The sequence below is a fragment of the Chrysochloris asiatica genome, unplaced genomic scaffold, assembly GCF_000296735.1.
Source record: "Chrysochloris asiatica unplaced genomic scaffold, ChrAsi1.0 scaffold00238, whole genome shotgun sequence".
NCBI lineage: Eukaryota > Metazoa > Chordata > Mammalia > Afrosoricida > Chrysochloridae > Chrysochloris > Chrysochloris asiatica.
In genome coordinates, this window is record NW_006408756.1 from 1082201 (window position 1) to 1097793 (window position 15593).

Below are 15593 nucleotides of genomic sequence, written 5' to 3' on the forward strand. Positions count from 1 at the left end.
AGCCTTGGGAGAGCGGGACCACCAGTTCTGAAACAGCTTCATTGGGCAGGCGCTGCATTCTCAGGATGCAGATTCAAGACCAAAACTCAGGGGTGGGGGCAGCCAGGGTCCCCAGAGATGGACCATGACCCTCTACTGGGAGCAGAAAGAGTTCCGCTTGCCTCTAGCTCTACCTTATGGAAACACACAACCCCTTCATAGGCCTTTATCTAGAGCTGTGGGTCTCAGCCAGGGAGGTTTCCTTCTGGGAAAGAGCAACGTCTGGAGATGTCCCCTGGAGTCAGAATAGACTTGATGGCAGTGGCTTTGTTCTAGGGGAAGACATTGTGGGTTTCGGGGTGGGGGAGCTGCCAGTATCAAGTGGGCAGAGGCTGCAATGCCCACAACAGCCCGTCCGAGAGGAGGTGATCTTGACTGTCAGGGAAGCATGGCTGGGAGGGCAGCACCGCCTGGCCCTGTCCTGTCCCCCAGGGCCATGAAGCTGCTGCCGCTAGAATGATTGCACCCCGAATCCCTGATAGTCAGCCCTACCCTGTGCAAGATGCCCCACTGCAAGTGGGGAAACCAAGGCTCAGAGCAAGGGCGGATCTTGTACTGACCCCAAGGTCGCTCCTGGGCTGGGGAGCTGGGGAGCCTGCAATGGCATCCTTGTGTTCCTACACCCCAGTACCCCACACCCCATGCCCCCTTGTTTTGAATCCTGCACCCAGGTGGTGAGCTCACCCAAAAGGAAAGGGAAGGGGCTGGGGTTGGGGGGCTAAAGGTCTTCATGGGTTGGGTTCAGGTCCACCCGTTGAGCCTCCCCAAACACCAGGAAAGTACAGAGGCCCAGAATGCTGACGATGGCCACCAGGTTGAAGAGGGAGGTCCAGGAACCTGTGGTTTCCATCAGGTAGCCGCCCAGGTACACGCCCACCACACCTGGACCGGAGAGAGGAGGAGGCTGTCCCAGGGCCGGAACTCCATGGAGAATGGAATCCCAGAATTCCTATGTCAGAGGGACTGGGACAAGAGACCTCAGAGGCCCATACCTACCAGGGATAGCCCACTCGGCAGAGCCCCTTGCCAAAGGCCCTGTGAGTCCCCGCAAAGAGGAGCTGGAGTGTGGGGCACAGGGACCCTGGCCACGAAGATGTGGTAGGTCAACCTGAATCCCTTCCCCACATCTGAGTCTGGGCCATATCCACCACTGGTGGGTGCCAATAGAGTCCTGTGCTCTCCCCCACACACAGGTCTGACATCTTGGACCCTGTCTTAAGAGTGTACCCCACGAGCACCGTCCTGCCTAGAGGAGCCAGTCGAAGAGGTGAAAGGATGGGGTGGGGCAGAGGGCACCATGACTCTAAGCTATCTCAGGTTGGCATGACCCTGTGGGGACCACTTATAGAGCCTCTTACCTGCCAAGGCCCCCGCTGTGTTGGCCACACCTGTGAAGGGGCCAGAGAGCAGGAATGGGCACTGGTCAGTCAGAGAAGGCTGCCAGGACCCTCCTCGCTGCCTTCAGGGGCCTCCAGGGTAGGACTGGGGGCTGGGTGTCCTCACCAAACAGAAAGCCAGCACAGGATGGGGCCAGGTCCTGAATGTTGACAGAGATGCCACTGCAGGAAGACAGGGAGGTGGTAGGGTGTGACTGCAGGGCAGTGTGACCCCATGGGATGACCTTCAGCCTCAGAGACCACAGCCAAGAGGCTGGCGTGGGAAGGAAGGCTGCGCATCTCTGGAAAGGACCCCCACCTACCACCTCATATCCCCCAGGGACCCCTCGCCATAGGTCACAGGGAGGGGAAGGGTCATTATCCTTTCCATGCACTTAATGTGAAAGGTTCCCCCAAACACTTCCAGTGGGGTCTTCATGAGTGCTCAGAACAGACCGGGAAGGGACTCAACAGAGGGCAAGGACCCGGGGGACAAAAGTGGCTACTCGCTCCACCCCACCCTATTCCTAGGCTGGGCCCCTCTGCTTCCCAGACTCCCTCCCTCATGGGGCAGAGTTTCCCAGAACAAACAGGGCTTCACCTGTGGTTGAAGGTCTGGAGACCGAGGGAGGCTGACGCGAAGACCATGGACTTGAAGAAGCTGGAGGTGTGGCCCAGACACAGGGCAAAAACGCTGGACAGGCCGAGGCCCATGGCCTGTGGCAGAGACGGTGTGAGGGCCAGAAGGCAGATGGACTGTGCCTACAGCAGGCACACTTCCTCCTGGCTCCTGGGAGTGACCCTAAACCCTGGGGATTTCTGGAGTGGTAGGCGTGTCTTTCGACTCCACGGCATAGAATCACCAACAGGCGCGTCTTTGACACTCATCCTTGGCTCCTTGGACCCATCAGAATGTTAACTCTATTGAGGTAACTGGGGTGGCCCCTCAGAGGTCATCCCACCTTCTGGGAGGTGAGGGGGGATGGGCAGGAGACTGTGTTCAACTCTAATTGGGTGATTGGGTGATCTGTTGGGACACCCAAGCTGACAAGCTTCCTGGGCTGGCTGTGCACCTGACCCCACCCAGGACCCCACGCGACTCCTCCTTTAGTGGTTCATTTGTGTCCTTCTGCTACAATGTGTTGTATCATATCACACACAGGTTACATATTAACACCATCTGTCATCACATGTGTGGTGGCTCATTTCACATGTCACCGTGGCTTGGCCGTGGTGCCCAGGTTTGGTCACACCCTGGCCTGGATATTTCTACGAAGCCATTTCATGTGATTAAGTCAGTCAACCTTCACATAAGGCAGATCACGTCCATCATGTGGATGGGCTGCCTATCACCAGGTGAAGGCCTGAAGAGTCTGCCTCCAGACTAGAAGCCAACATCCTGCCGGAATTCCTCTCCCCCTCAAGGCCTGACCTACCTACATGGAACAAGAGACAGCCTGCATTTATGGCCTGCTGACCTGCGGATTTGGGATTAGCCAGTCACCACTATCATGTGAGGAGTCCCGGTGTGGGACTAGACGATAAACTCTGGGCTGCTAACCAGAAGGTTAGCTGTTCAAACCCACCAGCAGCTCCTCGGAAACCCTACACAGGGTTGTTATGAGTTACAACCAACTCAACAACACTTAACAGCAACAAGTGTCCTGTGAAGGAACCCTGGTGGTGCCCTGGGCTAAGTGCTGGGCTACGAATGGAAGGACAGAGGTTCAAACCCACCGCCACTCCATGGGGGAACATGAGGCTATGTGTCCCATCAAGATCGAGTCTCAGAAACCCCATGGGGCAGAAATCTTATAGGGTCGCTATGAGGTGAAATTGTCTCGAGGGTACTAGCATCGTGTGAGTCAATTCCTCAAAATCAATGTCTCTCTTTATATAGACTTGTTAAGTGCCATCAAGTCAGTTCTGACTCAGTGACTCTTTATAGGGTTTGTGAGGAGCAGCTATTGAGTTTGAACCGTCGACCCTGCAGTTCAAACTGACCTTGCGGTCCAGTGCATTATCCTGTAGTACCATACTAGGGAGCTTCAAAAAGTTCGTGGGAAAAAACAGAGTGAAAGAGAATGGAATTTTTCCATGAATGTTTGTTTAGACACGACCTTAGAGACCGCGGTCCACTAGCCCTGTTTCTTTAACAGCCCGGAAACCCCTCAGACCTTGGACATGTAGCACATCTCAAGCGAGGGTGTCTAGGGCACAGTGCCCAGAAAACAGGACAGGCTTGGCCCCATCCCTGTCAGAAGGTATCAGGACGTGTGCTACACAGGCAAGGCCAGTTCACGGTTGGGTCTAGTGGAGCCCACGGGACATGAGTTCAAGACCAGAAAGGGGCGTCTGTGGTTGAAGGGACACAGGGTCCATGTGGGGCGTCCACACTGCCCCCAACACCAGCCCCAGAGCACCTTTCCACCATGGTGCTGAGCGACTCCCCTCTGGGTCTCAGCACTAGCCCCTTGGGAGGGCCCCAGAAATGGGATGTTTGGGGGGTACAGTCCTCAGACCCAGAGATCCAGGTGAACAGTCTCCTACCTGCATGAACTTGCGCACCACGATGGTCCGGTAACCTGAGAGGAGAGCGCAGGAAAGGCTCTGTCTGTCTGGTGGTCAGGACAGAGTCTGGACACACAGGGGCAGGACAGACAGCTGTACTTGGTGGGGCTTCAGAGCCGGGGAGGGAAGGATGGGCCTCAGAGCTCAGGACTGGGGTGTCCCACGGCACAGTGAACGTGTACTTGTGTGTGTGTGGGTGCACTTGTGCAACCCAACCCACACGTGTCCTGGGAGACCCCAAGGTTGTGACTGGGTGGCCAGCATGGGAAGGCTGTATGAGTGAACACTCAGCAGTCAAGTGGGGACTCGAGCCTCCTGTGTTTGACCACTGCCTAGTTGCCCACTGTAAGCATGCGCCACTTCAAAGTTAGAAGAAAGCACTGGCCCTCGACAGCGGGCATGTGAGCACAGGTGCGGATTCGCTGGACACTCACAGCTGACCCCAGGACTAGCCTCACAGGCACAGCTAGGGCTGAGTGCTTCACATCCCTTTATTAAATGCAGAAACTGAGGCTGGAGCAGCAGTTTGAGGTAGGCTAAGGCCTGGTTACTACTAGAGCATGGGCCCCCCACTGCCCTGCTGTGTCCATGCTTAACGCCAGGACTGCCTTTGAAGGGCAGACTGGGTTTCCAATGTCACAGCGGAGGCCTCCTCCTTGTGTGGAGATGTCTCCCTGAGCCCCCAAAGTGAGGCACACCAAAGGCTCCCCATCCCCCAACTCTGGGCCCCCCACTTCCCAGCCCTCTCCTTTAGTCTCACCATGACTGATGAGGTGATCCGAGAGAAAGCCACTGAACAGACTGGCGGGGATCGCAACCAGCCAGGGCACCACGTTGAAGACCCAGCCCTATGGGGAGACCCCATACCTGGTGACGTCCACTCCCACATCCATACAGCAGCCCCTGCCTCCTCGCCCACCACCATCTACTCCTCACAGTTCTGCCCACCCCAGGGCATCCCTGTACCACATGGGTGGTGGCAGGCAGCCAGGGTGATTTCCCTTCCCCCCCAAACCAGGAGGGTCCCGATGTCTGGGTACAGTGCCTCTCCCACCCAGCAGGCCAGGTGCCCAGGTTGGGAGTGGAGGGGTCCTGGGGTCTCAAGCAGCCACGTGACCGTCACACTATAGGACACGGCTGTGGGACACTGAGTAAAGGCCATGAGGATGGACACAGTGTGGTGGCCAGAGCACCCCAACCTGCCTACAAACAGAGATGTGTCCATGTGCAGGTGAGGCATTCCCAGCTATGAGGTCCCGACCACCACAGGGTCCCCGTGGTCTCTGCATGGGGCCGGGATGCAGAGACCCCCCATCTCAAGCGCAGCCCAGCCTATATGTGCCACAGGAAGAGGCAGACCCACCTTGGAGCTGGGGAAGGTCTCCCTGAAGAAAGTGGGTAACCAGGAGAGCAGAGTGAAGAAGGCACATGCGGAGGACAGCTGGGAGCCAACAGCCGCCCTGGGGGGCAGGACGCAGCTCAGCCACAGTACCCCCACCCACAGCCAGGGTGCCCCTGTGAGCTGGACCCCAGTGTGTGGCCCAGTCAGAAAGTCAGGCACGTCCACTCCGGTCAGTCAGCACTGGAACCCATGCTGACTCCTCCCCCATCCACCCCTCTGCCATGCGGTGGGGTGACCAGCTTGGCTCACCAGACGGCAGGCTTCCGGAAGAGCTGTTTCCAGCGGACCTTGGTGTGTCTGGATATGGGTGGGCCTCGAACCAATGCACCCAGGGCCATGAGGAGATCTGAGGAACGGATCCTATCAGAGCTGCATTCCCTTTGGCCTGGGCAGGCGGGGCTTGCTAACAGACCGTGATAGGGTGGCTCAAGGTGTCAGTATGCCTCAGCCCCGCCAATCTGCCACCTCTGTTGGCATACCCCAGCCATCCACTAAGGCCCCTGGACCCACCACCCTTGGGCAGGAGAGTGTCAGCTTCTAGAAGTGGGGTCCCAAGTGCATTTCTGCATCCTTCCTGGAGCCCGAGGGCTTGGCCTTCAGCCCCCTATCTCCTGATCACCATAAGACTTAACTGCCTTTGCCTGGTGGCCTCCTCCCTCCTTCTTATCCCCAAATGGAACACTCTGGATAGAATGTGGTGACTTTGAGCAGAGATCAGAGCTTGGGAGTGTGGCATTTTTACCAAAGCTTTCACTAGTTCGGGCGCAATGGTGGTTCAGTGATAGTGTTGCCTCACACACGTCAGGGGAGGCTTCTGTGTTGCTGTGATACTGACTGGGCTCCAATGGGGCTTCCAGAATAAGACTAGCAAGAAAGGCCTGGTGACCTACATCAATGAAAACTCAATGGTGACCCACGATGGGGAGTGTTTTGTTCTGTTAGTCAGAGGGACCTTGAGAGTTGGGGGCTGAATTGACAGGCGTTAATAAAAACCAAGCTAGTCTAGAGGATTCTTTCAGGGGTGGGGGAGAACAGAGTGACACCACTGCCAGTGACCCCTGCAGGGGGCACACAGGTAGGCTCTCGCCCACCACGGAGAAGCTTCTCACCCTGCCTGCTCCACCTGTTGTTACCTTTTTCATTCAGCAGGTATCTGTACACATAATACACCCAGAGCAAGGTGAGCCCGCCGGAGAAGTAGAAGACGCTGGGCCAGCCATGGCGGTCTAGGAGCAGGGAGCCCACGCCTCCAGTCACCAGTGTTCTGAAAGGACAGAGCCGAAGCCGGGAGTCACCCTGGAGTCCCCACAGGCAGCTGCTGGCAGTCTCTACCCTGCTGCTTTGGGAAGGATTTCTGGTATCCAACGAAAGACTTTCTGAGAAGCAGAGTGGACTTGGGCAGGGGTGGGGTGGTTACATTCAGGGGCCCTATGGGTCCCCCAAGTATGTCCCTCTGTGTCCCGCTTAGGGGCACACTGAAATCTACAATGTGACTGTCTAGTCCGCCCGCCCTGCTGGTTGGCCACATCCTCAGTGGGGTGAGCATGTGTCCACTCATGAGGTGGCCGAGGGGCTGTGATGATAGCAAGGCCATGGACTGGGAGGCCCGGAGTTGTTGGAGGGTGGACGCAGGCAGGGACTCCTTAAGCACGTGCTGCTTGCCCGTGAAGGCTGTCAGCCAGCAGTCCCCAGAGAGGGCCACCAGCTGAGAGGAAAAGGGTCTGCTAACCACCACGTCACCACCAGTTCCCGCTCTCCCCAGCCCCATGACTGGACTGTGTGGAGAAATGTTGCTCTGGGCCGGGCGGGCAGCAGTGCTGGACCATAGCCTCAGAAGGGGGTCTCCTGGCACTCATCTGACTCAGCGCCCCAACTCACCCAACCTGGGAGCCAGCGCCCACGGTGCTGTAGGTGAAGGCCCGCTCACTGTCCCGCACCTTCTGTGACAGGAGGCTGGTCAGGGCCGGGAAGTGGACGCCTGGAATGAAGGGTGCAGAGGTGCAGCCTGAAGGGTCACAGAACACCAGGAAGCACTTCCTGGGCCCCCACAATGAAGAGGGTGATACACGTTTGCACTGTGAATTCGGAGGCCCTCAGGTATCCTGGCAGGTGTGGCCGAGGGCACGAACACGGTCCATATGGACTGTAGGACAAAGCAGGGCCGAGGGGTGGACAGGGACGGTGGGCACGGAGAGCGGGTTACGGGGGTCATTTCACTGTGTATTCTATGATTATCTTTGTTTTTTACTTTTCAACAGTCATTGTAGTTTTCTTTACTAATAAACATTACAGGTGTTTGTCTGGTTTTAACCTGGCCACACCAAATCATCTGTGTCTCCAGAGGCAGAATGCTGGGGCGGGGTGAACGGTGTGTTTATTTATTTTTGGCTCAAGTGTTTGTGCTTTCCAAAGTGTGGAGCAAGTCCCGATCGCAGGGTTTTAAAGACCTGAGCTGAGTGCACTATATCGTCGGCGTGTTGCTCAGCCCTGCACACTATGTTGTTGTTGTGAAGTGCCGTTGAGTAAGTTCCAACCCATAGTGACCCTGTGTAGGGTTTCCAAGGAGCAGCTGGTGAGCTTGAACTGCCGACTTTGTGGTCTAGTGCATTAACCCACAGCGCCACGGCTCACTGGGGTCTGGGGTGGGGAGCCTGAGCCCATGGGGCAGAAACAAAGGGGCTTCCACCTGCGTCTCAGGGCCAGGGCCCTGTCTGTGGTCACATGCACACCACTTACCCAGAGTGGCCCTGTTCAAACGGCTGCCACTGGACCATATCTGTCCCCAGTTCAATGGGCTGAGCTGGTGGCTACTTTCCAGGCCATAGGAGGTATCAGCCACACAGAGCCCCCCCCACCCCACCCAGGATGTGGAGAAACAGCCGAACTGAAGCTCAAAAAGGGGAGTTGGTTCAGATGCCTCGTCCTCATGCCCTAAAGAATGGCCTACCCCCACCAAAGTTCTCCTGGGTCACCCAGAGGCCCCAGGGCAGGAGGAGCTCCTGGCCTTGGGGAAGATGAATGTCTCCCCTGCTCCTCCACAGATGTAAGGAGCCCCCCACCTCAGCCCATCCCACCCAACGGCAACCACTGGCACTGAGGAGAATCACGAAGCCACACAAGCCGATCCTCTGCCTTCAAGTGTACCTCTTGGCAGAGGAGTGGCATCTAACACTAAGATATGTTGGCCTCTGAGGAGTGTCTAGAAAACACAGCCTCAAGTGTCAAGAATGAGGATAAGCAAACTGTCCCAGTGAGGGCGAGGCTCACCGAGAGCCAGCACCCCTAGCAGGAGCCCTTCCTGGGTCTGGTCACCCTCGAGGACTGCCCCGTCCTGCTGGTCCAAGGTCCGGAGGACCCTCTGGGATCCAAAGGCAGGCTGCACTGGACACTGACCATGCCTCGTCTTCTCCACACCTGCCCCTGCCTGCACCAGCCCTGACCAAAGCTCTGTCCTGTGGTGACTGGTGGTTCATTCCTTCCTTCCTTCATCCACTCAACATGGGATCCACAAGGGCCTCCATCGGGTTGGCACTGCGTCACACCTTGAGGTCATCTGACTATACAGGGCCGTGACTATGGGGACTCAGGGACAGGACCAAACAATACCAACAACCCAGGCACCATACTGGTGGTCACAGAGGGCTGGCCATGTGTGGGCCGCGGGAGGCCTGGTGCTGCTGAAACATATGTGTTTCTCACACGCCAGCCTGGACTCTGAGTGACCTCTGTATGAGGACAGACCCTAGCCCTCCTCCAGGAAGGGCTGAAACTCTGTGAGGTAGGAGGGAAGAGGTCTGGGAGGAAGCTTCTAGACTGCTGGACTTCGGGAGGACAGGCAGAGAGGCCTAGGCTCTGGGGGAGCAGAGCCCAGTTCTACCCTGGAATCACAAGTGGACAGGGATCCAGGGGCAGGGTAGGGGTGGACAAGGGGCAGGAATCTCCCTGTAGACCCCAGAAACTCTCAGAAGGGTTCCAGCTGGCAGGCAGCCCCCATTCCCACCACATCTGTGCAATTCCAAGTTCAAGTGACACAAACTTATGAAAACTGGAACTGAAGTCGGCCCCTCTGGCTGGAAAGTGTAGTTCACAGAGCCAACATGTCTGATGACAAAGCTCTGAAGCTGTGCTTCACCAGCCCTACTATGTCACTCCTGAGAGCATCTGGAAGTTCACAGACACACACATGTGTACAAGCATGTGCACACGTGGACACAGATGTGTGGGGGTGCAACATATGCATGCATGCACATGCGCACACACCGATGTGGGAACACGACACACATGCAGGCTCACAGGTGTGTGGACATGTGGGAGCACAGCACATACATGCACACACACGTGCACTCACCAACACGTGGGAACATGACACACATGCATGCTCGCAGGTACATGGCTATGTGGGAGTGCAACACATACACATATATGTGTGCACTGAACACACATCAACACACATGGATGCAATGAACACATGCATTCACATGTACACATGTGCCTGCACACATGCCCATTCTCACACAGACACCCCCCTACTCTGCTGACTCTGACAGCAGCGAGTCTGGCCACAGCCTCACCTTGGAGCAGGCCCATGAGGATTCGAGAACAGGTCATGAAGGCCAGCTGGGCAGTGCTGAGGTGGGTGAGTAGGGGAGTAGCAGCGGTGATGAGGCCCCAGGCAGAGGCCGATAGCAGGATGACCTTCTCACCCCCGATCCTAGGGGTCCAAAGGGTGTACGATAAGGGGTGAGAAGTAAAAGGTGGGGGGTGATGGTGGGCAGGGGACATGGAGGGTCAGGTGAAGGGGCTAATTTGTCCATCCATGCGTCTCTGTGTGCCCACTCTGCCCCAGAACCACTCTGTTAGGACTCTGGGTGACCTCAGGGCTGCTGTATGAGACTGGCCAAGCCCCTTCCCAGCTGACCCACTTCCTTCTGTCAGTGTGGACACTTTCCTTTCCCCACAACCCTACCTTCTTCCTCGGGATGGGGTCTCTATCCAAATTTTGCCACCAACAGCTGGCCTTCCCTAGGGTCACTTCCTCTTCCCAGCCAGTCCATCCTCCCCTCTGTCAAGAGGCCCACATGTTGGGGGTTGGAAGATGGGAGTGTTACCGGTCCCCAAGGTGGCCGCCCACCACCTGTGTCAAGCAGTAGCCCCAGAAGAAGCTGCTCAGCACGATGCCCGCCTCCGTCTTGCTCCAGCCGAAGTCCTGGCTCATAGACACGGTGCACACAGACATGCTCACACGGGCACAGTAGAGCAGGCAGGTGCCCAGAAGCAGTGTCCTCGTCCATGCCTGGCACTCGGGCCTGTGGGAACAGGGTGGCGGTCAGACTGGGTCCCTCCATGAACCCGGTCATATTTCTGGGAGGAGAGCAGAGCCTCTGGTGGCTCCTGGAAGGGCAAGCAGGCGTCAGACACAGCCCTGTACACGGTATTGTTGGATGGTAGAGGCTGCCCAGCCTGTGGGTGCTTCTCACTGCAGCGAGAGGTGGGTTTGAGAGGGCAGAGGGAGGGGATGGGGCGTACCGGATGGGAAACCCCTTCCCTCCCCTCACAGCAGTGACCCACAGGCTGTGTGGGAAATGATTGAACATGACCCACAGGCTGTGTGGGAAATGATTGCTCAATGTTGTTCTCACTCTGGAACAACTGTGAGCCCCCAAGGCTGTGTGGGACCACTTGGTATACCAGAACATGAGGCAGGTCTTTCCGGATCTGTCTGGTAATGGGGCTCATCCCACAGCGCCCTCTATAGGCCAGGACCAGGTAGGTCAGTAAGTGCCTAGGACAGCATCTTTGACTGGAAAGTCTTTGGGTCCAGGCAGGCAACAAGGAGCCATTGAGACGGGCTGGCTCTCAGGCAGGCTGGCAACAGGAGCCGTGTCCACCTCCTCCAGCCAGCATGCCTGCCCTGGCCCGTGCCTGCTTTGCAAATCGCAGCTGTACTTTTCCAAAGCCTCGAGCCTTCGAGGGTGAGTTCAGGCAAGACCCCTGTCCTCTGTGGCTATACACACAAGCAGTCCTCCCTTATGGATGTGGGAATTAGATCCTCCCAGAGGGGTGCTCCTCCAGGGAACAAGAATCGCCCCCCCCCACACACACACCTGAGAGCCTTCAGGGAATGACCACCACCAGGTGGACGTCCCTGGCTCCAAACAGCTTCCCCAGACTGGTTAGGCCCAGGGCCCCTTCCCCAATTGGGGTTTGGGAATTATAGTCACCAGAACGATCCTAAACCAGGTGTAGAATTGACCACAGTCAGAGTGACCACATGGGTCAGAGGAGAGCTCTACTCCACAGGGTTTGCAGGCCTTTCCTCTGAGGTACTTCTGGATGGATCTGTACTTGCAATCTTTCGATAAGCAGTCAAGTGTTTTAGGCTCTGAAGCACATACTGGGAACTGAGAGAGCCCAGACCCATGCCCCAAGAGGACTTGGGGGAGCTCTCCTCTTCCCTGAGCCTCAGTTTCCTCATCTGCAGTGAAGAAGGGGGCAGGGCCAGGAGTCCCATGAAGGACCTCGAGCACTCTCTGCCATGCACTGGGACCTCCCTAAGAATCCAGTGGAAGAGGGTCCCATGAGGAAGAAAGACCGGCCCAAGTTCTGCAATGCCAGGGGAACCAGTCTCCTGACCACGTCTCGGCAGCCAGGGAAGAGTGCTCCTCATGGGAACAGCTCAAGGACCCCTCGGAGACTGTTAAGGAAGAGTCTGGTATCATCCCACTGACATCCGGCTATTAAAATCTCATCCAAGTCACTCGATGCCCAGCGTTAGGCCCCACTTCCTGCTCCAAGATGCTCGCTCTGGCTGTGCTTTGGAGAGCTGGGTTTGATTTGGACACTGAGCAAAACTCCTTGGAGCAGCTCACTGTCCCTCCAGAGCTATGGTCAAACGCTCCTTTCCATTACAGAATTAAAGCCTCCGAGGCAATGGGGGGACCAGGTGCATCTTGGAGGTGAGCCAGTCCCTGGAGGCATTGAGACTCACTCAGCACCCGAACAGTGGTCAGTGAGAAGAGGCACAGAGTCATCAGCTCTGTAGGCCTGTCCAGCACATGGGCCTCACATGTCCATCAGCTCCACAGCAAACATTTCCACTGGGGTCATCAGGGAAGCATATTGGACTCGGTCCAAACCACCCGGCCTAGTGTCCACTGTGTAGGAAGCAACAGTTGAGCACTCAGGCAGTCCTGCCCTATTGGGGGCCTTCGCAGGCTCGCTATGAAAGGCCCAGAGGAGGTGTGCCCAGCGCCCTGCCTGAGTGAGCTTCCGTACCTGGGTGTTTGCACAGATGTTGCTTTTTAACTGGTTGCTTGCAGGAAAGTAGAACAAGGGCATGGGAGCAGGGTTTCTAAAGTCCCACACCATGCCACAGAGGCCAAGTGTACCACTGAAAGCAGCTTTGTTCCTTTACATGGTTCAATGAGCAATGTCTCTGGGCTGCTGTCCCTCCGGCTTACCTCCAGGCAGCCCTGGGCAGGAAGGTCCAGTAGAAACAGAGAGATGGCCCCTCCAGCAGGCTGGAATGGTTCTGAGAATAGAGGCCACTTCCCTGGCCAGGAGCGGCCTCCTCAGAGACCACAGCTCAAGAGAGGTAATCACCATCATCCCCACTGAGGCCGGGGTGGAGGGTGTCTTCTCCCCTGCCACACAGGCCTGCCGGGGATGGCTCCTTCTCCTAGCCCTAGCAATGCAGTGGGTGAGACACGGGCATTATAGCATATGGGCGCTCTGCACAGCACCACCGAGGAAGGAAGGAGCCATGTCCCACCTTTGGAACTCAGTCTCAGAGGCAAGTTTGCAGAGCATTCTGCATGCCTCTCCAAATGAAGGGCGGTGGGTTGGGGTTAGGGAGCCACAGGGAGGGAAGAAAGTAAGCAAATGAGCAGACACCAGTTCAATCTGGCACCTGGTGGGCTGGAATTGCAGATGCCAGTCCTAGGGTCCTGTGGGTGCCAGCATGCTGCCTCTCCCCTCACCCCCTCAGTGAGATGCCAGCATCAGTTGAACTGTCACTGGTGCGTGCAGCCCCTCCTGGCAGGGGCCCTGGCTGGCTGGGAGGAAGTGGCCAGGTGCTGGGCAGAGCAGGTGGTGGAAAGGTCAGGAGTCCTCAGGGCCTGACCTTGGGCTGAGGGTCTAAGCCCACAGGAGAGCAGGACTGAGCCATGAGGTGGGTCTCTTCCTTAGCCTGGGACCCCCCTTCAGGGAGCCTGCCTAGGCCCGCCTATCACCCCATAGCCCTGAGAACAGAGCCCTGATAAGAACAGTGTCTGGCCACTGTGAGTCCCCCCAGGGGCTCTGGGCAGAGCGGGAGCGGTTCGAGGTTGTGCACACATTGCCTGCCTCCACCTCTCCTTTGCCCCTGGCCCACAGTGGTACTGCCCTGATGGCCAGGGGTGTGGAGTCACTGGTGAGGCCGCATACATGTCTTCAAGTGCAGGACACAAGGGGGTGAGCCAGTCCCCAGCCCCAGCCCCAGCTCCCAGGTCAGTCTGGAGGATATTCACTCCTAGGGCCCCTGGCTGAGAGGAGCTCATACGTTGCACGGAGTTCGGGTCTGGGCCCATTTCCTCCTTCTTCCCCTCTCCTGAAGGGAGTGCCCCAAGGAGGCCCCCAGGCTGAGTGGAGGTAGTAGGGGAGGGTCTCGAAACACACAGCCCATCACAGCAGGACGAGCCACTCCCTCCCCAACGGCCCTGACCCACGCGCACCTGGACCACGGGGCGTTCTGGGCCGCGTCCTGGCGCACCTCATCTGGGACCGGCTGCATCGGCTGCAGACGAATGCCGATCCAGATGATGGGGCCCGGCTGAGCCCACGCGGCAGCGCTGCCGCCCAGGGCCACGTGTCAATCCCGCGGTGCTTCCGTCCGGCGCTCCCAGGACGTGTCGCCCCCGGACAGCCACCCCGCAGGCGGGGCGGGGCGCGCCACCGTGGTCCCGGCCCCGCCCGCGGAAGTAGGGGACCTGCTCTCCCTTAACTCCCGCAGGGCCACACCTCCTGGGATCCGCGGGCGCCCACCCGTTAGACCCAGGAAGTGGCCTCGGCATAGCGCCGCCTCCGCAAGGCTTTGGGGGGGGCCGGCCCTCGCGGGTACCCTGGCAACAACACCCTGGCGCTCGTACACTCTGGACACTGAGCCTGGTCAAGCACCTGTCAAACGGGGGCAGTGTCAGATCCGACCCGTGGTCCGCACCTATGGGGGAGGGAAGAAACACATAGGAGCCCTGTGGCGCAGTGGTAAAGCATTGGGCTGCTAACTGAAAGGTCAGCGGTTCTGCCCCAGCTGTGCCAGTTGGCTTTTGTAAAGATTTATAACCTTGGAAACTCTATGGGGTGGTTCTACTCTGCCCTGTGGGGGTCACTATGATTCAGAATCACCTCAACAGCAGTGGGTTTTGGGGGTGCCTTGCCCCCCACCTATGAAGTGTGGGCGGGCAACAGCTGTCACACATTGCTGGGCTGTGCAGACTGGATTGAACATTAGGGAGGAGGGTTTAACAGTGTGAAGAATAGTCCCATCTTCCAGGCTGCCCACTCCTGATCTGTAAGGGGATCGGGGCCCACCCACCTGGCCTACGTCCAAGTGGCAGAGTTCATGGACACAGGCCCAGCTCCAGAACTGGCATCCGGGCGTCACTGCAAAAGTGGTGGCTCCCCTCCCCCCACTGCTGGGATCTCCTAGGTACCTTCTAGCGTTTTACTTTTCTACACGGAGTGCTGCGGGCAGGTGGGCCGTAAACAAAAGGAAGAACATGCAAGCGGCCAGGCAGGGTGCCCCACGGGGAGATACTTGGGTGGGATTGGCATGAAATGATGGGACAAACCAAGTAGGTGGTTTTAGCTTTTTGTTGGGGGTGAGGGGTGAGCAGCAGCTACAAGTGTAATGGCCCGGAGGTGCCCAGGATGAAGACTGGGAGAGGTGGGAGGTGAGGTCAGAGCCTTGGGCTAGTGAAGACCAGCTGAGCTCCAAGTAGGGAAGCCCTTACACAGGACCACCTGGCTGCTGTGTAGACCACAGTGTCGGGGAGGAGAGACCACTGCAGTTAGGTAGGCCCAAGAAGCAAGGGGGCTTGGTGGGGTGGGAAGGAGCAGTGCGGATGGATCCTCAAATGTAGCAGAGGGGCGTGTGTGGCAGCCAGGTGCGCAGGAAGGCCAGTAGGGAGGAGCAGTGCTGGCTGTGCCCCTGGTCAGACCTGGGACAC

The 15593-nt window shown here is 57.7% G+C and overlaps 1 protein-coding gene across 1 annotated transcript; it reads right to left on the minus strand.

Moving 5' to 3' along the window:
* Positions 1-757: 757 nt before the first annotated feature.
* Positions 758-14158, minus strand: SLC17A9 (solute carrier family 17 (vesicular nucleotide transporter), member 9). The gene is made up of 13 exons (XM_006873354.1): positions 14100-14158; positions 10497-10694; positions 9960-10099; positions 7267-7366; positions 6522-6652; positions 5638-5734; positions 5350-5446; positions 4747-4834; positions 3966-4000; positions 2017-2132; positions 1543-1598; positions 1398-1427; positions 758-921 (listed from the first exon to the last, which is right to left on the minus strand). Exons 1-13 carry the CDS (start codon positions 14156-14158, stop codon positions 758-760), a joined length of 1311 nt encoding a protein of 436 aa, XP_006873416.1.
* Positions 14159-15593: the final 1435 nt, after the last annotated feature.

Coding starts and splice junctions, on each gene's coding strand:
- SLC17A9 (XM_006873354.1), bottom strand. CDS start 14,158: ATGCAGCCGGTCCCAGATGAGGTGCGCCAGGACGCGGCCCAGAACGCC. Junction 10,100..10,496: donor GGCGGCCACCTTGGGGACCG/GTAACACTCCCA, acceptor TTGGACCCCTAG/GATCGGGGGTGAGAAGGTCA. Junction 2,133..3,965: donor TGGTGCGCAAGTTCATGCAG/GTAGGAGACTGT, acceptor TCTCTGCCACAG/GCCATGGGCCTCGGCCTGTC.